This window comes from Bombina bombina, chromosome 4 (assembly GCF_027579735.1).
Source record: "Bombina bombina isolate aBomBom1 chromosome 4, aBomBom1.pri, whole genome shotgun sequence".
In the NCBI taxonomy this organism is placed as follows: domain Eukaryota; kingdom Metazoa; phylum Chordata; class Amphibia; order Anura; family Bombinatoridae; genus Bombina; species Bombina bombina.
The window spans coordinates 873,249,609-873,271,578 of NC_069502.1; the positions used below are offsets into that span (position 1 = coordinate 873,249,609).

The 21,970-nt window shown below is 42.1% G+C and overlaps 1 protein-coding gene across 1 annotated transcript in view; it reads left to right on the forward strand.

The window, feature by feature from the left end:
• LOC128657385 (gastrula zinc finger protein XlCGF57.1-like) overlaps positions 1-21,970 on the forward strand; it is a 138,817-nt gene that overhangs the window by 53,572 nt on the left and 63,275 nt on the right. Inside the window, exons 4-7 of the mRNA XM_053711715.1 lie at positions 13,976-14,062; positions 20,752-20,850; positions 21,471-21,560; positions 21,794-21,907. Coding sequence (XP_053567690.1) covers positions 13,976-14,062; positions 20,752-20,850; positions 21,471-21,560; positions 21,794-21,907 — 390 coding nt within the window. The remainder of the gene's footprint in view (positions 1-13,975; positions 14,063-20,751; positions 20,851-21,470; positions 21,561-21,793; positions 21,908-21,970) is intronic.

The following is a 21,970-nucleotide window of genomic DNA, read 5'->3' on the forward strand; positions in this document are numbered from 1 at the left end:
CAGGGTTTGCTATCGTGGCGCGCAGAGCGCTCTGGCTAAAGTCTTGGTCAGCGGATGTGACTTCCAAGACAAAATTGCTTAACATCCCTTTCAAGGGCAAAACACTGTTTGGTCCTGATTTGAAAGAGATTATTTCAGACATCACGGGGGGAAAGGGCCACGCCCTTCCTCAGGATAGATCCTTTAAGGCTAGAAATAAGCCTAATTTTCGTCCCTTTCGCAGAAACGGACCAACCTCTACTTCTACATCCTCTAAGCAAGAGGGTAATACTTCTCAACCCAAACCAGCCTGGAGACCGATGCAAGGCTGGAACAAGGGTAAGCAGGCCAAGAAGCCTGCCACTGCTACCAAAACAGCATGAAGGGATGGCCCCCGATCCGGGACCGGATCTGGTGGGGGGCAGACTTTCTCTCTTTGCTCAGGCCTGGGCAAGAGATGTTCAGGATCCTTGGGCACTAGAAATAGTTTCTCAAGGTTATCTCCTGGAATTCAAGGAACTACCCCCAAGGGGAAGGTTCCACAGGTCTCAATTATCTTCAAACCAAATAAAAAGACAGGCATTCTTACATTGTGTAGAAGACCTGTTAAAGATGGGAGTAATTCATCCAGTTCCAATAGGAGAACAAGGGATGGGGTTTTACTCCAACCTGTTCATAGTTCCCAAAAAAGAGGGAACATTCAGACCAATTCTAGATCTCAAAATCCTAAACAAATTTCTCAGGGTTCCATCGTTCAAAATGGAAACCATTCGAACGATCCTTCCTACCATTCAGGAAGGTCAATTTATGACCACGGTGGATTTAAAGGATGCGTACCTACATATTCCTATCCACAAGGAACATCATCAGTTTCTAAGGTTCGCTTTTCTGGACAAGCATTACCAGTTTGTGGCACTTCCATTCGGATTAGCCACTGCTCCGAGAATTTTCACAAAGGTATTAGGGTCCCTTCTAGCGGTTCTAAGACCAAGGGGCATTGCAGTAGTACCGTACTTGGACGACATCCTGATTCAAGCGTCGTCTCTGTCAAAAGTAAAGGCTCATACGGACATCGTCCTAGCCTTTCTCAGATCTCACGGATGGAAAGTGAACATAGAAAAAAGTTCTCTTTCCCCGTCAACAAGAGTTCCCTTCTTGGGAACAATAATAGACTCCTTAGAAATGAGGATTTTTCTGACAGAGGTCAGAAAATCAAAACTTCTAAGCTCTTGTCAAGTTCTTCATTCTGTTCTTCGTCCTTCCATAGCGCAGTGCATGGAAGTAATAGGATTGATGGTTGCAGCAATGGACATAGTTCCTTTTGCACGAATTCATCTAAGACCATTACAACTGTGCATGCTCAGACAGTGGAATGGTGATTATACAGACTTGTCTCCGACGATTCAAGTAGATCAAAGGACCAGAGATTCACTCCGTTGGTGGCTAATCCTGGACAACCTGTCACAGGGAATGAGCTTCCGCAGACCAGAGTGGGTCATTGTCACGACCGACGCCAGTCTGGTGGGCTGGGGCGCGGTCTGGGAACCCCTGAAAGCTCAGGGTCTATGGTCTCGGGAAGAATCTCTTCTCCCGATAAACATTCTGGAACTGAGAGCGATATTCAATGCTCTCAAAGCTTGGCCTCATCTAGCAAAGGCCAAATTCATAAGGTTTCAATCAGACAACATGACGACAGTTGCATATATCAACCATCAGGGGGGAACAAGGAGTTCCCTGGCGATGGAGGAAGTGACCAAGATAATTCAATGGGCGGAGGATCACTCCTGCCACTTGTCTGCAATCCACATCCCAGGAGTGGAAAATTGGGAAGCGGATTTTCTGAGTCGTCAGACATTCCATCCGGGGGAGTGGGAACTCCACCCGGAAATCTTTGCCCAAATAACTCAATTATGGGGCATTCCAGACATGGATCTGATGGCCTCTCGTCAGAACTTCAAGGTTCCTTGTTACGGGTCCAGATCCAGGGATCCCAAGGCGACTCTAGTAGATGCACTAGTAGCACCTTGGACCTTCAACCTAGCTTATGTATTCCCACCGTTTCCTCTCATTCCCAGGCTGGTAGCCAGGATCAACCAGGAGAGGGCTTCGGTGATCTTGATAGCTCCTGCGTGGCCACGCAGGACTTGGTATGCAGACCTGGTGAATATGTCATCGGCTCCACCATGGAAGCTACCTTTGAGACAGGACCTTCTTGTTCAAGATCCATTCGAACATCCGAATCTGGTTTCCCTCCAACTGACTGCTTGGAGATTGAACGCTTGATTTTATCAAAGCGTGGGTTTTCAGATTCTGTAATAGATACTCTGATTCAGGCTAGAAAGCCTGTAACTAGAAAAATTTACCATAAGATATGTAAAAGATATATCTGTTGGTGTGAATCTAAAGGATTCCCATGGAACAAGATAAAAATTCCTAAGATTCTATCCTTTCTACAAGAAGGTTTGGAGAAGGGATTATCTGCAAGTTCTCTGAAGGTACAGATTTCTGCGTTATCTGTTTTACTTCACAAAAGGCTGGCAGCTGTGCCAGACGTTCAAGCGTTTGTTCAGGCTCTGGTTAGAATCAAGCCTGTTTACAGACCTTTGACTCCTCCCTGGAGTCTTAATCTAGTTCTTTCAGTTCTTCAAGGGGTTCCGTTTGAACCCTTACATTCCGTAGATATTAAGTTATTATCTTGGAAAGTTTTGTTTTTGGTTGCAATTTCTTCTGCTAGAAGAGTTTCTGAGTTATCTGCTCTGCAGTGTTCTCCGCCCTATCTGGTGTTCCATGCAGATAAGGTGGTTTTGCGTACTAAGCCTGGTTTTCTTCCGAAAGTTGTTTCTTACAAAAATATTAACCAGGAGATAGTTGTACCTTCTTTGTGTCCGAATCCAGTTTCAAAGAAGGAACGTTTGTTACACAATTTGGACGTAGTCCGTGCTCTAAAATTCTATTTAGAGGCCACTAAAGATTTCAGACAAACAACTTCTTTGTTTGTTGTTTATTCTGGTAAAAGGAGAGGTCAAAAAGCAACTTCTACCTCTCTTTCTTTTTGGCTTAAAAGCATTATCCGATTGGCTTATGAGACTGCCGGACGACAGCCTCCTGAAAGAATCACAGCTCATTCCACTAGGGCTGTGGCTTCCACATGGGCCTTCAAGAACGAGGCTTCTGTTGACCAGATATGTAAGGCAGCGACTTGGTCTTCACTGCACACTTTTGCCAAATTTTACAAATTTGATACTTTTGCTTCTTCGGAGGCTATTTTTGGGAGAAAGGTTTTGCAAGCCGTGGTGCCTTCCATTTAGGTGACCTGATTTGCTCCCTCCCTTCATCCGTGTCCTAAAGCTTTGGTATTGGTTCCCACAAGTAAGGATGACGCCGTGGACCGGACACACCTATGTTGGAGAAAACAGAATTTATGCTTACCTGATAAATTACTTTCTCCAACGGTGTGTCCGGTCCACGGCCCGCCCTGGTTTTTTTAATCAGGTCTGTTGAATTATTTTTTCTAACTACAGTCACCACGGTATCATATGGTTTCTCCTATGCATATTTCCTCCTGTACGTCGGTCGAATGACTGGGGTAGGCGGAGCCTAGGAGGGATCATATGACCAGCTTTGCTGGGCTCTTTGCCATTTCCTGTTGGGGAAGAGAATATCCCCACAAGTAAGGATGACGCCGTGGACCGGACACACCGTTGGAGAAAGTAATTTATCAGGTAAGCATAAATTCTGTTTTTCTTTTACATATTGCAAGATGTCTCAAATTGACCCTGGATCAGAATCTACTTCTGGAAAGACGCTGCCTGATGCTGGTTCTACCAAAGTTAAGTGCATTTGTTGTAAACTTGTGGTAACTGTTCCTCCGGCTGTAGTTTGTGATGCATGTCATGATAAGCTTGCTAATGCAGATAGTATTTCCATTAGTAATATACCATTACCTGTTGCTGTTCCCTCAACATCTAATACTCAGGATGTTCCTGTTAATATAAAAGAATTTGTTTCTAAATCTATTAGGGAGGCTATGTCTGTTATTCCTCCTTCCAGTAAACGTAAAAGGTCTTTTAAAACTTCTCATTTTTCAGATGAATTTTTAAATGACAGTCATCATTCTGATTTGTCTGTTTCTGATGAGGATTTTTCTGGTTCAGAGGATTCTGTCTCAGATATTGACACTGATAAATCTTCATATTTATTTAAAATGGAATTTATTCGCTCTTTACTTAAAGAAGTTTTAATCGCATTAGAGATGGAGGAATCTAGTCCTCTTGATACTAAATCTACTAAGCGTTTAAATTCAGTTTTTAAACCTCCTATAGTTATTCCAGAAGTTTTTCCTGTCCCTGATGCTATTTCTGAAGTAATTTCTAGGGAATGGAATAATCTGGGTACTTCATTTACTCCTTCTCAAAGGTTTAAGAAATTGTATCCTGTGCCATCTGACAGATTAGAGTTTTGGGACAAAATCCCTAAAGTTGATGGGGCTATCTCTACTCTTGCTAAACGTACTACTATTCCTACGGCAGATAGTACTTCCTTTAAGGATCCTTTAGATAGGAAGATTGAATCCTTTCTAAGGAAAGCTTATTTATGTTCAGGTAATCTTCTTAGGCCTGCTATTTCTTTGGCTGATGTTGCTGCCGCTTCCACTTTTTGGTTGGAGGCTTTAGCACAACAAGTATCAGACCATAATACTCATAGCATTGTTAAACTTCTTCAACATGCTAATAACTTTATTTGTGATGCCATCTTTGATATCATTAGAGTTGATGTCAGGTATATGTGTTTAGCTATTTTAGCTAGAAGAGCTTTATGGCTTAAAACTTGGAATGCAGATATGTCTTCTAAGTCAACTTTGCTTTCTCTTTCTTTCCAAGGTAATAAATTATTTGGTTCCCAGTTGGATTCTATTATTTCAACTGTTACTGGGGGGAAAGGAACTTTTTTGTCTCAGGACAAAAAATCTAAAGGTAAATATAGGGCTGCTAATCGTTTTCGTTCCTTTCGTCAGAATAAGGAACAGAAGCCTGACCCTTCCCCTAAAGGAATGGTTTCTGTTTGGAAACCTTCTCCAATCTGGAATAAATCCAAGCCTTTTAGAAAGTCAAAACCAGCTCCCAAGTCTACATGAAGGTGCGGCCCTCATTCCAGCTCAGCTGGTAGGGGGCAGGTTACGATTTTTCAAAGACATTTGGATCAATTCGATTCACAGTCTTTGGATTCAGAACATTGTTTCACAAGGGTACAGAATAGGTTTCAAGGTAAGGCCGCCTGCGAAGAGATTTTTTCTCTCTGGCATTCCAATAAACCCAGTGAAGGCTCAGGCATTTCTGAAATGTGTTTCAGATCTAGAGTTGGCTGGAGTAATTGTGCCAGTTCCAGTTCTGGAACAGGGTCTGGGGTTTTACTCAAATCTATTCATTGTACCAAAGAAGGAGAATTCCTTCAGACCAGTTCTGGATCTAAAGATATTGAATCGTTATGTAAGGATACCAACATTCAAAATGGTAACTATAAGGACTATTCTGCCTTTTGTTCAGCAAGGGCATTATATGTCCACAATAGATTTACAGGATGCATATCTTCATATTCCGATTCATCCAGATCACTTTCAGTTTCTGAGATTCTCTTTTCTAGACAAGCATTACCAGTTTGTGGCCCTTCCGTTTGGCCTAGCAACAGCTCCAAGGATCTTTTCAAAGGTTCTCGGTGCCCTTCTCTCTGTAATCAGAACAGGGTATTGCGATATTTCCTTATTTGGACGATATCTTGGTACTTGCTCAGTCTTCACATTCTGCAGAATCTCATACGAATCAACTTGTTTCGTTTCTTCAAAGACATGGTTGGAGGATCAATTTATCAAAGAGTTTGTTGATTCCTCAGACTCAGGTAACCTTTTTGGGTTTTCAAATAGATTCAGTGTCCATGACCTTGTCTCTAACAGAAAAGAGACGTCTGAAATTGGTTTCAGCCTGTCGAAACCTTCAGTCTCAATCATTCCCTTCGGTAGCTTTATGCATGGAAATTCTAGGTCTCATGACTGCTGCATCGGACGCGATCCCCTTTTCTCGTTTTCACATGCGACCTCTTCAGCTTTGTATGCTGAACCAATGGTGCAGGGATTATACAAAGATATCACAATTAATATCCTTAAATCCCAATGTACGACACTCTCTGACGTGGTGGATAGATCACCATCGTTTAGTCCAAGGGGCTTCTTTTGTTCGTCCAACCTGGACTGTGTTCTCAACAGATGCGAGTCTGTCAGGTTGGGGAGCTGTATGGGGATCTCTGACAGCGCAGGGGGTTTGGGAACGTCAGGAGTCAAGATTACCGATCAACATTTTGGAACTCTGTGCGATTTTCTGAGCTCTTCAGTTCTGGCCTCTTCTGAAGAGAGAATCGTTTATTTGTTTTCAGACAGACAATGTCACAACCGTGGCATATGTCAATCATCAGGGTGGGACTCACAGTCCTCAGGCTATGAAAGAAGTATCTCGGATACTTGTATGGGCGGAATCCAGCTCCTGTCTAATCTCTGTGGTTCACATCCCAGGTGTAGACAATTGGGAAGCGGATTATCTCAGTCGCCAGACGTTACATCCGGTTGAATGGTCCCTTCACCCAGAGGTATTTCTTCAGATTGTTCAAATCTGGGGACTTCCAGAAATAGATCTGATGGCCTCTCATCTAAACAAGAAACTTCCCAGGTATCTGTCCAGATCCAGGGATCCTCAGGCGGAGGCAGTGGACGCGTTGTCGCTGCCTTGGGATTATCATCCTGCCTATATCTTTCCACCTCTAGTTCTTCTTCCAAAAGTAATTTCCAAAATTCTAATGGAACGTTCGTTTGTACTGCTGGTGGCTCCAGCATGGCCTCACAGGTTTTGGTATGCGGATCTCATTCAGATGGCCAGTTGCCAACCTTGGACTCTTCCGTTAAGACCAGACCTTCTATCTCAAGGCCCTTTTTTCCATCAGGATCTCAAATCATTAAATTTGAAGGTATGGAAACTGAACGCTTGATTCTTAGTCATAGAGGTTTCTCTGACTCAGTAATTAATACTATGTTACAGGCTCGTAAATCTGTGTCTAGGAGGATTTATTATCGAGTCTGGAAGACTTACATTTCTTGGTGTTCTTCTCATAAATTCTCCTGGCATTCTTTCAGAATTCCTAGAATTTTACAGTTTCTTCAGGATGGTTTGGATAAAGGTTTGTCTGCAAGTTCCTTGAAAGGACAAATCTCTGCTCTTTCTGTTCTTTTTCACAGAAAGATTGCTAATCTTCCTGATATTCATTGTTTTGTACAGGCTTTGGTTCGTATCAAACCTGTCATTAAGTCAATCTCTCCTCCTTGGAGTCTTAATTTGGTTCTGAGGGCTCTACAAGCTCCTCCGTTTGAACCTATGCATTCTCTGGACATTAAATTACTTTCTTGGAAAGTTCTGTTCCTTTTGGCCATCTCTTCTGCTAGAAGAGTTTCTGAGTTATCTGCTCTTTCTTGTGAATCTCCTTTTCTGATTTTTCATCAGGATAAGGCAGTATTGTGGGCTTCATTTAAATTTTTACCTAAGGTTGTGAATTCTAACAACATTAGTAGAGAAATTGTTGTTCCTTCGTTGTGTCCTAATCCTAAGAATTCAAAGGAGAGATCTTTACATTCTTTGGATGTAGTAAGAGCTTTGAAATATTATGTTGAAGCTACTATAGATTTTAGAAAGACTTCTAGTCTATTTGTTATCTTTTCTGTGTCCAGAAAAGGTCAGAAGGCCTCCGCCATTTCTTTGGCGTCTTGGTTAAAGTCTTTGATTCATCATGCTTATGTAGAGTCGGGTAAATCCCCGCCTCAAAGAATTACGGCTCATTCTACTAGGTCAGTTTCTACTTCCTGGGCGTTTAGGAATGAAGCTTCTGTTGATCAGATTTGCAAAGCAGCAACTTGGTCTTCTTTGCATACTTTTACTAAATTCTACCATTTTGATGTGTTTTCTTGTTCTGAAGCAGTTTTTGGTAGAAAAGTACTTCAGGCAGCTGTTTCTGTTTGATTCTTCTGCTTTTAATTTCAGTTTTTTTCATTATTGAGATTAAAACTTTTGTTTTGGGTTGTGGATTATTATTTTTCAGCGGAATTGGCTGTCTTTATTTTATTCCTCCCTCTCTAGTGACTCTTGCGTGGAAGTTCCACATCTTGGGTATTTATTATCCCATACGTCACTAGCTCATGGACTCTTGCTAATTACATGAAAGAAAACATAATTTATGTAAGAACTTACCTGATAAATTCATTTCTTTCATATTAGCAAGAGTCCATGAGGCCCACCCTTTTTTGTGGTGGTTATGATTTTTTTGTATAAAGCACAATTATTCCAATTCCTTATTTTGATGCTTTCGCTCCTTTCTTATCACCCCACTTCTTGGCTATTCGTTAAACTGAATTGTGGGTGTGGTGAGGGGTGTATTTATAGGCATTTTGAGGTTTGCCCCTCCTGGTAGGAATGTATATCCCATATGTCACTAGCTCATGGACTCTTGCTAATATGAAAGAAATGAATTTATCAGGTAAGTTCTTACATAAATTATGTTTCTCCTACATTGGTGTGTCCGGTCCACGGCTTCATCCTTACTTGTGGGATATTCTCATTCCCTACAGGAAATGGCAAAGAGAGCACACAGCAAAAGCTGTCCATATAGCCCCCCCTCTGGCTCCGCCCCCCAGTCATTCTCTTTGCCGCTCTGAACAAGTAGCATCTCCACGGGGATGGTAAAGAGTATGTGGTGTTAGTTGTAGTTTTATTTCTTCTATCAAGAGTTTGTTATTTTAAAATAGTGCCGGTTTGTACTATTTACTCTACAACAGAAAGTGATGAAGATTTTTGTTAAAAGAGGAGTATGATTTTAGCACCAGTAACTAAAATCCATTGCTGTTCCCACGCAGGACAGTTGAAACCAGAGAACTTCAGTTGGGGGGAACAGTTTGCAGACTTATCTGCTTCAGGTATGACCAGTCTCTTTTCTAACAAGACCTAGTAATGCTAGAAGACTGTCAGTTTTCCCTTATGGGATCGGTAAGCCATTTTCTTAGACTCAGTAACAGAATTAAGGCTTATAAATTGGGCTCTATGCTGGTTGACACTTTTGTGGGCTAAATCGATTTATTTTTATCATATTTATATGGCAGTTGGAGTGTTTTGCAAACTTTAAAACACTTTTGGGAACGTTTATTTGCGCCTGGCAGTTGTTTAGACGCCTAATCTAGTCAGAAAGGCCCCTTCACTCTGGTATGCAGAGGGAGGAGGCCTCATTTTCGCGCCTCAGTTGCGCAGTTACTTCTATAGGCAGTGCATGCAGCTTCACGTGAGAGGGTCCTGTGGCTTAGAAAAGGACTCAGAAAGGCTTATTTCTGTGGTGAATAACCCCTAAGGAAGGTAAAAGCCACAGCAAAGTCTGTGGCAAGGACTGTAGTGTGTTTTAACCGGTAAATTGGGATATTAGCTCCGGTTTGCTCATTTAAGGGTTTAGAGACTTGAAATTTGGTGTGCAATACTTTCAAAGCATTAAGACACTGGGGTATAAATTTCATAAAGATCGGATATTTCTTTGATAGTTTTTCGATCATTCAGAAATAAAGTGTGCTCTTTTTATTATTTAAAGAGACAGTAACGGTTTTGTTTAAAATTGTTTTTATTGCTTTAAAAACCTGCCTAAGTCTGTCTAACATGTCTGTACCTTCAGATAGCATATGTTCTGTGTGTATGGAAGCCAAGGTGGTTCCCCCATTAAATGTATGTGCAAATTGTGCCATGGCGTCCAAACAAAGTAAGGACAGTACTGTCACATTTAATAAGGTTGCCCAAGATGATTCTTCAAATGAAGGCAGTGAGGATAGTTCATCATCCTCTCCTTCTGTGTCAACACCAGTTTTGCCCGCGCAGGCGATACCTAGTACATCTAGCGCGCCAATGCTTGTTACTATGCAGCAATTAACAGCAGTTATGGATAATTCTATAGCAGCTCTTTTATCCAAACTGCCAGCATTTCCCAGAAAGCGTGATTGCTCAGTTTTAAATACAGAGGATGAGCAAGTTGGCGCTGACGATAATTTATCTGTTATACCCTCACATCAATCTGAGTTGGCAGTGAGGGAGGGTCTGTCTTGAGGGAGAAATTTCTGATTCAGGAAAAATTTCTCAGCAGGCAGAACCTGATATTGTGGCATTTAAATTTAAGCTAGAACATCTCCGCGCCCTGCTTAAGGAGGTGCTATCTACAGTTGATGATTGTGATTCTTTGGTGATTCCAGAGAAGTTGTGCAAAATGGACAAATTCTTAGAGGTCCCAGTGCACGCTGATGCTTTTCCGATACCCAAGAGGGTGGCGGACATAGTGACTAAGGAGTGGGAGAAGCCAGGTGTACCTTTTGTTCCACCTCCTATATTCAAGAAAATGTTCCCCATTGTCGACCCCAGAAGGGACGCATGGCAAACGGTCCCTAAGGTAGAGGGGGCAGTTTCAACGTTAGCCAAGCGCACAACTATTCCTATAGAGGACAGTTGCGCTTTCAAAGATCCTATGGATAAAAAATTGGAAGGATTGCTTAAAAAGATTTTTGTTCAGCAAGGTTTCCTTCTTCAACCAATTTCGTGCATTATTCCTGTCACCACGGCGGCGTCTTTTTGGTTCGAGGAACTAGAAAATTCGCTCCAAAAGGAGACTCCATATGATGAAGTCATGGACAGAATTCACGCACTAAAGTTGGCTAATTCCTTTATTATGGATGCCGCTTTTCAATTGGCAAAATTAGCGGCGAAAAATTCAGGTTTTGCAATAGTGGCGCGCAGGGCGCTTTGGCTAAAATCTTGGTCGGCGGATGTGTCGTCCAAAACAAAATTGCTTAATATTCCTTTCAAAGGTAAGACCCTTTTCAGGCCAGAATTGAAGGAGATTATTTCAGACATCACTGGGGGAAAGGGCCATGCCCTCCCACAGGATAGGCCTTTCAAGGCTAAGAACAAATCAAATTTTCGTTCCTTTCGCAATTTCAGGAACGGACCGGCTCCTAACTCTGCAGCCTCTAGACAAGAGGGTAACACTTCCCAGCCTAAACCAGCATGGAAACCATTGCAAGGCTGGAACAAGGGTAAACAGGCCAAGAAGCCTGCTGCTGCTACCAAGACAGCATGAAGGGGTAGCCCCCGATCCGGGACCGGATCTAGTAGGGGGCAGACTTTCTCTCTTTGCTCAGGCTTGGGCAAGAGATGTTCCGGATCCCTGGTCACTAGAAATAGTCTCTCAGGGGTATCTTCTAGAGTTCAAGGAACTTCCTCCAAGGGGACGGTTCCACATGTCTCGCTTATCTTCAGACCAGATAAAGAGACAGGCATTCTTACATTGCATAGGAGACCTATTAAAGATGGGAGTGATACACCCAGTTCCAACAGCGGAACAAGGTTTGGGTTTTTACTCAAACCTGTTTGTAGTTCCCAAAAAAGAAGGAACTTTCAGGCCAATTCTGGATTAAAAAATTCTAAACAAATTCCTCAGAGTTCCATCATTCAAAATGGAAACCATTCAGACGATTTTACCAACGATCCAGGAGGGTCAATATATGACTACCGTGGACTTAAAGGATGCGTACCTGCATATTCCTATCCACAAAGATCATCATCAGTTCCTGAGGTTCGCCTTTCTGGACAAACATTACCAGTTTGTGGCTCTTCCATTCGGTTTAGCCACTGCTCCCAGAATTTTCACAAAGGTGCTAGGGTCCCTTCTAGCGGTCCTAAGGCCGAGGGGCATTGCTGTAGCACCTTACCTAGACGACATTCTAATCCAAGCGTCGTACCTTTCCAAAGCAAGGGCTCATACAGACATTGTTTTAGCCTTGGTCGTTCAATCTAGCTTATGTGTTTCTCTCCTTCCCAGGCTTGTAGCCAGGATCAAACAGGAGAAGGCCTCAGTGATTCTAATAGCTCCTGCATGGCCACGCAGGACTTGGTATGCAGACCTGGTGAATATGTCATCGGCTCCACCATGGAAGCTACCTTTGAGGCAGGATCTTCTAGTACAAGGTCCATTCGAACATCCAAATCTAGTCTCTCTGCAACTGACTGCTTGGAAATTGAATGCTTGATTTTATCTAAGCGTGGGTTTTCAGATTCGGTTATAGATACTGTGGTTCAAGCCAGAAAACCTGTGACTAGGAAAATTTACCATAAGATATGGCAAAAATATATCTGTTGGTGCGAATCCAAGGGATACTCTTGGAGTAAACTTAAAATTCCTAGGATACTTTCCTTTCTCCAAGAGGGTTTGGATAAAGGTTTGTCAGCTAGTTCTTTAAAAGGACAGATATCTGCTCTGTCTGTTTTGTTGCACAAACGTCTGGCAGCAGTGGAGTCTAAACTTAGTTCTTTCAGTTCTTCAAGGGGTTCCGTTTGAACCTTTACATTCCATAGATATTAAGTTACTATCTTGGAAAGTTCTGTTTTTGGTTGCTATTTCTTCTTCTAGAAGAGTTTCTGAATTGTCTGCTTTGCAGTGTACTTCACCCTATCTGGTATTCCATACAGATAAGGTAGTTTTACGTACCAAGCCTGGTTTTCTTCCAAAAGTGGTTTCCAACAGGAATATTAACCAGGAAATAGTTGTTCCTTCTCTGTGTCTGAATCCAGTTTCGAAGAAGGAACGTTTGTTACATAACCTAGATGTGGTTCGTGCTTTAAAATTCTATTTAGAAGCAACAAAGGATTTCAGACAGACATCATCCTTGTTTGTCGTCTATTCTGGTAAGAGGAGAGAGCAGAAAGCTACTGCTACTTCTCTTTCCTTTTGGCTGAAAAGCATCATCCGATTGGCTTATGAGACTGCCGGACGGCAGTCTCCTGAACGAATTACAGCTCGCTCTACTAGAGCTGTGGCTTCCACATGGGCCTTCAAGAATGAGGCTTCTGTTGAACAGATCTGTAAGGCAGCGACTTGGTCTTCTCTGCATACTTTTGCCAAATTTTACAAATTCGATACTTATGCTTCTTCGGAGGCTGTTTTTGGGAGAAAGGTTTTGCAAGCTGTGGTGCCTTCCGTTTAGGTTACCTGACTTGTTCCCTCCCTTCATCCGTGTCCTAAAGCTTTGGTATTGGTTCCCACAAGTAAGGATGAAGCCGTGGACCGGACACACCAATGTAGGAGAAAACAGAATTTATGTTTACCTGATAAATTTCTTTCTCCTACGATGTGTCCGGTCCACGGCCTGCCCTGGCTTTTAGTCAGGTTTAAAAATTTTATTTTTTGTACACTACAGTCACCACGGCACCTTATAGTTTCTCCTTTTTCTCCTAACCGTCGGTCGAATGACTGGGGGCGGAGCCAGAGGGGGGGCTATATGGAAAGCTTTTGCTGTGTGCTCTCTTTGCCATTTCCTGTAGGGAATGAGAATATCCCACAAGTAAGGATGAAGCCGTGGACCGGACACACCGTAGGAGAAAGAAATTTATCAGGTAAACATAAATTCTGTTTTTTTCTTCCTATACCTTCGGTCGAATGACTGGGGGGTGGAGTCAAGGGAGGAGCTATATAGACAGCTCTGCTGTGATGCTATTTGCCACTTCCTGTTAGCAGGAGGATAATATCCCACAAGTAAAGGATGAATCCGTGGACTCGTCATATCATAGAAGAAATCAATTTATCAGGTAAGCATAAATTTACTTTTTTCTTCAATAAAAAGAAATATATACAAAATAAAAAGCATTGAGATAAGGGACAGTCTGCAGTGGCTTAGATACAATGTAATCACAAAGGTAAAAAGTATATTAATATAACAATGTTAGATATGCAAAACTGGGGAATGGGTAATAAAGGGATTAACTATCTTTTTTAAAACAATAATAATTTTCAAGTAGACTGTCCCTTTAAGGTAGAGAGATTTATGTGTTATATAAATTTATGTTCTACCCTGTAACGTGTATTATCAGGTAATTTCCTGCTGTAATTACAGGTAGTCTAGAGGAAACCCAGGGCACAGGGCTATTAAAGGTGAAGGAAGAAGATGAGACAGATGACATGAATTGGTCCCTCCCTGCCGGTGAGTAGTAATACGTGAGAGTCTGCTGGGGCTGTGCACACAGTTACGTACTGCTTTACTTTCTTTTACAAGATATACCGAGTCCACGGTTTCATCCTTTACTTGTGGGATATATTCCTCCTGCTAACAGGAAGTGGCAAAGAGCACCACAGCAGAGCTGCTATATAGCTCCTCCCCTAACTCCTCCCCCCAGTCATTCTCTTTGCCTATGCTAGCAATAGGAAGGGTAAAGTTTATATGGTGATAAAATTATAGTTTTAGTTTTCTTCAATCAAGAATTTTTTATTTTTAAATGGTACCGGAGTGTACTATTTTTCCTCTGGCAGAACATAGAAGGAGAATTCTGCCTGGAGTCTGATGATCTCAGCAGTTGTAACTGAGGTCCATGTTTGCTTTCCCACAAGATTGCTGAGGAGAACAGTAGAGTCTTCAGTGTGGGGAATGTTTCCTGCTGTAAGCAGCACTGAGGTATGTGCAGTCATTATTTCTGAGGAGACTGATGTATCAGAACTGACTGACATAATTCCCATAGAGGGAAGGGGTAAGCAGTAATTCTGTTCAGTGAAAGAGGTTATTACTGTGATCCTGTATGGTTTATTGCATGGTGAGACACTGGGGCAGCCTAAAGTTTTATTAGCAACTAACATAGGTTATGACTGGTGGTTTTTAATTTTTTGGGGTCCACATGGCTAATTCTGCACTCGTTTTTTAGTGTTTGTTATACCCACATGGCTAGTTTGGGATGTTTTTCATGCTGCGTTTGAGCTTCACATACATCGTAGTATATGGGCGGAGCCTGTTTTCGCGCCTCAGTTGTGCAGTTTCCTTACTCACAGGCAGTAGCATTCGGCTCCGGTTGGGCCCATCCTAATCACTCTTGTACCGGAGTGATTTTGAGTGTCTTCTAACATCCCAGGGGGCAGGTAGGCACCACAGCAGAGCTGTGGTGAGGTGCGGATAAACGTTAATAAGAGTTTTAGTCAAAACATCATTATCCTTATTGAATAATTTGTTTAACTGTCCTTACTTGGGGTGCAATATCCGGATGCTTTTTAGGGCAGATTGCTCTAAAAATTGTGCATCTGTGTTTAATTCTTTCAAATAAAGTGTTTAACTTTTCTGTGGTATTACATAGCCTGTTCAACATGTCTGACATTGAAGAAAGTCAATGCTCTATGTGTTTAGAAGCCGTTCTGGAACCCCCTGTTACATTGTGCCCCTCTTGTACTGATAGGGCCTTACACTGTAAAGGTTACATTTTAGGTAATGAAAGTGTGTCTAAAGATGATGTTCAGTCTGATATGCCACCTAATTCTCCCCAAGTGTCTCAACCTTTAACGCCCGCACAAGGGACGCCAAGTACTTCTAGTGCGTCTAATTCTTTTACTTTGCAAGATATGGCTGCAGTGATGTCTACTACCCTTACAGAGGTATTGTCTAAACTGCCAGTTTTGCAGGGTAAACGCAGAAGGCCGGGTTCTGATGTAAATGCTGAACCCTCTGATGCTCTAGTTGCTATTTCCGATACACCCTCACAGTGTTCTGATATGGGGGTCAGGGACTTTATGTCTGAGGGAGAACTTTCAGAATCAGGAAATGTATTACCTCAGATAGATTCGGACGTCTTGCCCTTTAAATTTAAACTGGAACACCTCCGTCTGTTGCTCAGGGAGGTTCTGGCGACTCTGAATGATTGTGACCCGATCACGATTCCCACAGAAAAATTGTGTAAAATATACAAATATTTGGAAGTACCTTCTTACACGGATGTTTTTCCGGTTCCTAAGAGAATTTCGGAAATTGTTAAGAAGGAATTTTCTCCCCCTCCTACTTTTAAGAAAATGTTTCCCATATCTGACACCATGCGGGATTTTTGGCAATTGATTCCCAAGGTGGAGGGAGCTATTTCTACTTTAGCTAAACGTACAACTATACCCAATGAGGACAGTTGTGCGTTTAAAGACCCTATGGATAAAAAATTGGAGGGTCTTCTAAAGAAAATTTTTGTTCACCAGGGTTTTCTCTTACAGCCTATAGCTTGCATGGTTCCAGTAACTACTGTGGCTGCTTTTCGGTTTGATGCCCTGGAAGAGTCTCTGAATGTTGAGACACCTTTAGAGGACATTTTAGACAGAAATAAGGCTCTTAAAGGGACAGTATACTGTAAAATAGTTTTTCCCTTAATGTGTTTACAATTGCTTTTTTACCAACTGCAGAGTAAAAAATGTATGAAAATTTGCTTTTTAAGGTTTATTTGTGTATATTAAAGCTCTGATTTTGTGTTTTGAAGCCACAGCCTAATAAAATAGGTTGAGCTTGTAGGTATAATCAGATCTCATTACTGTATCACATTGTGCACATATACCTGCTTCTTTATCTTATATCTGTCCTTAAAACAATCCCCAATACTTTGAGAGAACAATGGAAAATCAACATTTTATCACCTTATCTCTGCTTTAACACACTGGGAGTGTAATTTCTTCTGCTGGCTGTGTTTACAAAGCTTATCTATAGCTGGTACGCGTGGCCACAAACTTTCAGAATAGGTGGGGATACCACATGCTAAATTAACAATTTCAAATGCCAATATAAGGGTAAAGGAGCTACTTGTAAACAATTTAATACACTCCAGCAGGTAAAGTGGATCATTGGGAACAAATTAAAGGGGAGAAAATTTTTGAGTAAACTGCCCCTTTAAGCTAGCAAATTCTTTTATGACGGATGCTGCTTTTCAACTTGCAAAGTTAGCAGCGAAAAATGCAGGCTTTGCCATTGTAGCACGTAGAGCGTTATGGCTAAAGTCATGGTCGGCTGACGTATCGTCTAAATCTAAGCTTTTGACTATTCCCTTCAAGGGTAAGACCCTATTCGGGCCTGAACTGAAGGAAATAATCTCTGACATTACTGTAGATAAGGTCACGCCCTACCTCAGGACAAGCCCCTCAAGATGAGGAGTAAACAAAATAATTTTCGTTCCTTTCGAAATTTTAAAGGAACATCTTCTGCTTCCCCTTCCTCCACTAAGCAGGAAGGGAACTTTGCGCAATCCAAGGTGGTCTGGAGACCTAATCAGACCTGGAATAAAGGTAAACAAGTCAAAAAGCCCGCTACTGCTACCAAGACAGCATGAAGGGGCAGCCCCCGATCCGGGACCGGATCTGGTAGGGGGCAGACTCTCTCTTTCTTTGCTCAGGCTTGGGCAAGGGATGTACAGGATCCCTGGGCATTGGAAATTTTGGCCCAGTGGTATAAGTTGGATTTCAAAGACTTCCCCCCAAGGGGAAGATTTCATCTTTCACGATTGTCTGTAGACCAGACAAAAAGAGAGGCATTCTTACGCTGTGTAAAAGACCTATACACCATGGGTGTAATTTGCCCAGTTCCCGATCGGGAACAAGGGCAGGGGTTCTATTCAAACCTTTTCGTGGTTCCCAAAAAAGAGGGAACCTTCAGACTGATTTTAGATCTCAAGTGTCTAAATAAGTTTCTCAAAGTCCCATCGTTCAAGATGGAGACTATTTGTACAATTCTGCCTATGATCCAGGAGGTTCAATACATGACCACGGTGGACCTGAAGGATGCGTATCTTTACATTTCTATCCACAAGGATCACCATCAGTTCCTGCGATTTGCATTTCAGGACAAACATTATCAGTTTGTGGCCCTGCCCTTCGGGTTGGCCTCGTTTCCCAGGATCTTCACAAAGGTTCTAGGGTCTCTTCTAGCAGTTCTCAGGCCGCGAGGCATAGCAGTAGCGCCCTATCTGGACGATATCCTGATTCAGGCGTCAACATTTCATCTGTCCAAATCTCACACGGACATCGTGTTGTCATTTCTGTGAACTCACGGTTGAAAAGTGAATGTAGGAAAGAGTTCACTAGTTCCACAAACCAGAGTTCCATTCCTAGGAACTCTGATAGACTCAGAAAATATGAAAATATTTCTGACAGAAGTCAGAAAATCAAAGATTCTAAATACTTGCAGGGCTCTGCAGTCCATTCAGCGGTCATCAGTGGCTCAGTGTATGGAAGTCATCGGACTAATGGTAGCGGCAATGGATATCATCCCGTTTGCTCGCTTTCATCTAAAACCACAACAACTGTGCATGCTCAGTCAGTGGAATGGGGATTATGCGAATTTATCTCCTCAGATAAATCTGGATCAAGAGACCAGAGACTCTCTTCGGTGGTGTTTGCCGCAGGACAATCTGTCCCAAGGGACGTTCTTCCGCAGACCATCTTGGGTAATAGTAATGACGGACGTCAGTCTTCTGGGCTGGGGTGCAGTCTGGAATTCCCTGAAGGCTCAGGGTGTGTGGACTCAGGCGGAGTCTCAATTACCAATCAATATTCTGGAACTGAGAGCGATATTCAACGCGCTGCTGGCGTGGCCTCAGTTGGCTTCGGCCAAATTCATAAGATTCCAGTCGAACAATATCACAACTGTGGCATATATCAATCATCAGGGAGGGAACAAGGAGTTCTCTAGCGATGATAGAAGTATCAAAGATAATCCGATGGGCAGAGACTCACTCTTGCCATCTGTCTGCGATCTATATCTCAGGAGTAGAGAACTGGGAGGCGGATTTTCTAAGTCGTCAGACTTTTCATCTGGGGGAGTGGGAACTCCATCCGGAGGTGTTTGCAGCCTTGATTCATCAATGGGGTACACCGGAGTTGGATCTGATGGCATCTCGACAGAATGCCAAAATTCCACTTTACGGGTCCAGGTCAAGGGATCCCCAGGATGTACTGATAGATGCTCTAGCAGTACCTTGGTCGTTCAACCTGGCTTATGTGTTTCCACCTTTTCCTCTCCTTCCTCGTGTGATTGCCAGAATCAAACAGGAGAGGGCTTCGGTAATTTTAATAGCGTCTGCGTGGCCACACAGGACCTGGTATGCAGATCTAGTGGACATGTCGTCTCTGCCACCGTGGAGACTGCCATTGAGAAAGGACCTTCTCATTCAAGGTCCGTTCCAACATCCAAATCTAACTTCTCTTCAGCTGACTGCTTGGAGATTGAACACTTGATTTTATCTAAACGGGGTTTCTCTGAGCCGGTCATTGATACCCTGATTCAGGCTCGCAAGCCGGTCACTAGAAAAATTTACCATAAGATATGGCGTAAATATCTTTATTGGTATGAATCCAAGGGTTACTCATGGAGTAAGATCAGGATTCCTAGGATTTTGTCTTTTCTCCAAGAAGGATTGGAGAAGGGATTATCAGCTAGTTCCTTGAAGGGACAAATTTCTGCTTTGTCAATTTTGCTTCACAAGCGTCTGGCAGATGTCCCAGATGTTCAGGCACTTTGTCAGGCTTTAATCAGAATCAAGACTGTGTTTAAACCGATTGCTCCGCCATGGAGCTTGAATTTAGTTCTTTAATGTTCTTCAAGGGGTTCCGTTTGAACCCATGCATTCCATAGATATTAAGCTGTTATCTTGGAAAGTTTTGTTTTTAGTTGCTATCTCTTCTGTTCGAAGAGTTTCTGAGCTTTCTGCATTGCAATGTGATTCCCCTTATCTTATATTCCATTCTGATAAGGTGGTTTTACGTACTAAACCTGGATTCCTTCCTAAGGTTGTTTCAAATAAAAATATTAATCAGGAAATTGTTGTTCCTTCTCTGTGTCCTAATCCTTCTTCTAAGAAGGAGCGTCTGTTACATAACTTAGACGTGGTTCGTGCTTTGAAGTTTTACTTACAAGCAACCAAGGATTTCCGTCAAACATCTTCTCTGTTTGTGATTTATTCTGGGAAGCGTAGAGGTCAAAAAGCTACAGCTATCTCTCTTTCTTTTTGGCTGAAAAGCATCATACGTTTGGCATATGAGACTGCTGGACAGCAGCCTCCTGAAAAGATTACGGCTCATTCCACTAGAGCTGTGGCTTCCACATGGGCTTTTAAAAACTATGCTTCTGTTGAACAGATTTGTAAGGCTGCGACTTGGTCCTCCCTTCATACTTTTTCCAAATTTTACAAATTTGATACTTTTGCTTCTTCTGAGGCTATTTTTGGGAGAAAGGTGTTTCAAGCAGTGGTGCCTTCCGTTTAGGATCCTGTCTTGTCCCTCCCTTTCATCCGTGTCCTAATACTTTGGTATTGATATCCCACAAGTAAAGGATGAAACCGTGGACTCGGTATATCTTGTAAATGAAAAGGAAATTTATGCTTACCTGATAAATTGATTTCTTTTACGATATACCGAGTCCACGGCCCACCCTGTCATTTTGAGGCAGGATTTATTTTTTATATAAACTTCAGTCACCTCTGCACCTTAATGGTTCTTTCCCTTTCTCTTCCTATACCTTTGGTCGAATGACTGGGGGGAGGAGCTATATAGCAGCACTGCTGTGGTGCTCTTTGCCACTTCCTGTTAGCAGGAGGAATATATCCCACAAGTAAAGGATGAAACCGTGGACTCGGTATATCGTAAAAGAAATCAATTTATCAGGTAAGCATAAATTTCCTTTTGTAAAAAAATTAGTTTGACCTTTGTTTAGTTTATGTTGTGTTTTTATACTAGAATATAGAGCATCACAGCCAAAAAATAGAATAGAGGGAAAAGGTGCAGAGTGTGTACTTGTTGGTATGGTTTGTCTGGGAAATACACAAACTGTTTTATGATAAAGTTATAAAAACTAGATCATGTGATATAAAAACTGAATCTGCTTTATTTGTACAGTCGAAGACAACTCTGATATAGTGAAAGTTGAGATAACAGAAGATCTGTGTAGGACGATGGAAAACCCAGATGAGGAAACCAGTGACAGTATCAGTTCATGTGAGTGTGCATGTATCTTGTTTCTGAAGTATGCAGGTTATGGGTGAGTGTGCTCGTCTGTTGTGTCTAAGATGTGGGTTACATGTATCTTACAACACGTGTCTGAGGGATGTGGGATACAGGTAAGTATGTACATATATTGTGAATTACGTGGGTTACAGATGAGCAACACATAAGTTAGCAACATTTCAGGAACAACAAATGCCCTTAATCATGCCTGATTAAGAGCATTTGTTGAACCCAAAACATTGGTACAATTTTTGTACCCAAGTAAGTGTGCACATGTGTTGTGTCTGAGGGACTCAGGTTGCAGGTGAATGTGATTATTTGTTGTGTCTGAGGGGTGGGATTTACAGGTGAGTGTGTGCATATATGATGTGTCTGGGGTACATAGCTGACAGGTGAGTGTGCACGTGTGTTCTGCGTGTGAGGGACTGTGTCTGATATTCTCAGGTCACAAGTGAGTGTGATGATCTACTAAATAATTATCTTGTGTGCACATAGTCATTTCTGATTGACCACATGATTTTATTTATAAATAAGCAAAGAGATATTGATGCATCCCATGGACACTACAAACAACTTACACATATGTGTGTATTCTCACTGTATGTTTTCAGATGACTCAGCGGATGAGCATGTAGGAGAACCATATGTCTGTGATCAGGTGAAGATTGAGGAGGATGAAGTTCCTATAAATACGGCTACAGGTGATTAGAGCATTTTAAGTAGAGGGAAGATTCTGTGATGGTGACATTTTGTCTCTTGTAAAGAACGGTTAGCAGGTAAGTGTACATGTATGTTGTGTACCCGTGGTAAAAATGTTATAGGTGAGTGAGCACTTTCGTTGAGAGTTTGAGCTACACAGGTTACTGGCGAGTGTGCACATATGTTGGTAATGGTAGAAAGTACTTGCAAATACGGGTGTCATTTTATTATACAGGCCATATGGATGTGACGCCTTCAGATGGCTCAGCGGTTGAGCACGAAGGAGAACCGTATGTGTGTGTTCAGATGAAAATTGAGGAGGATGAAGTTCCTATAAATACGGCTACAGGTGATTAGCTCATATTAAGTAAAGGGAAGATTCTATGATGGTGACATTTTGTCTCATTTAGGG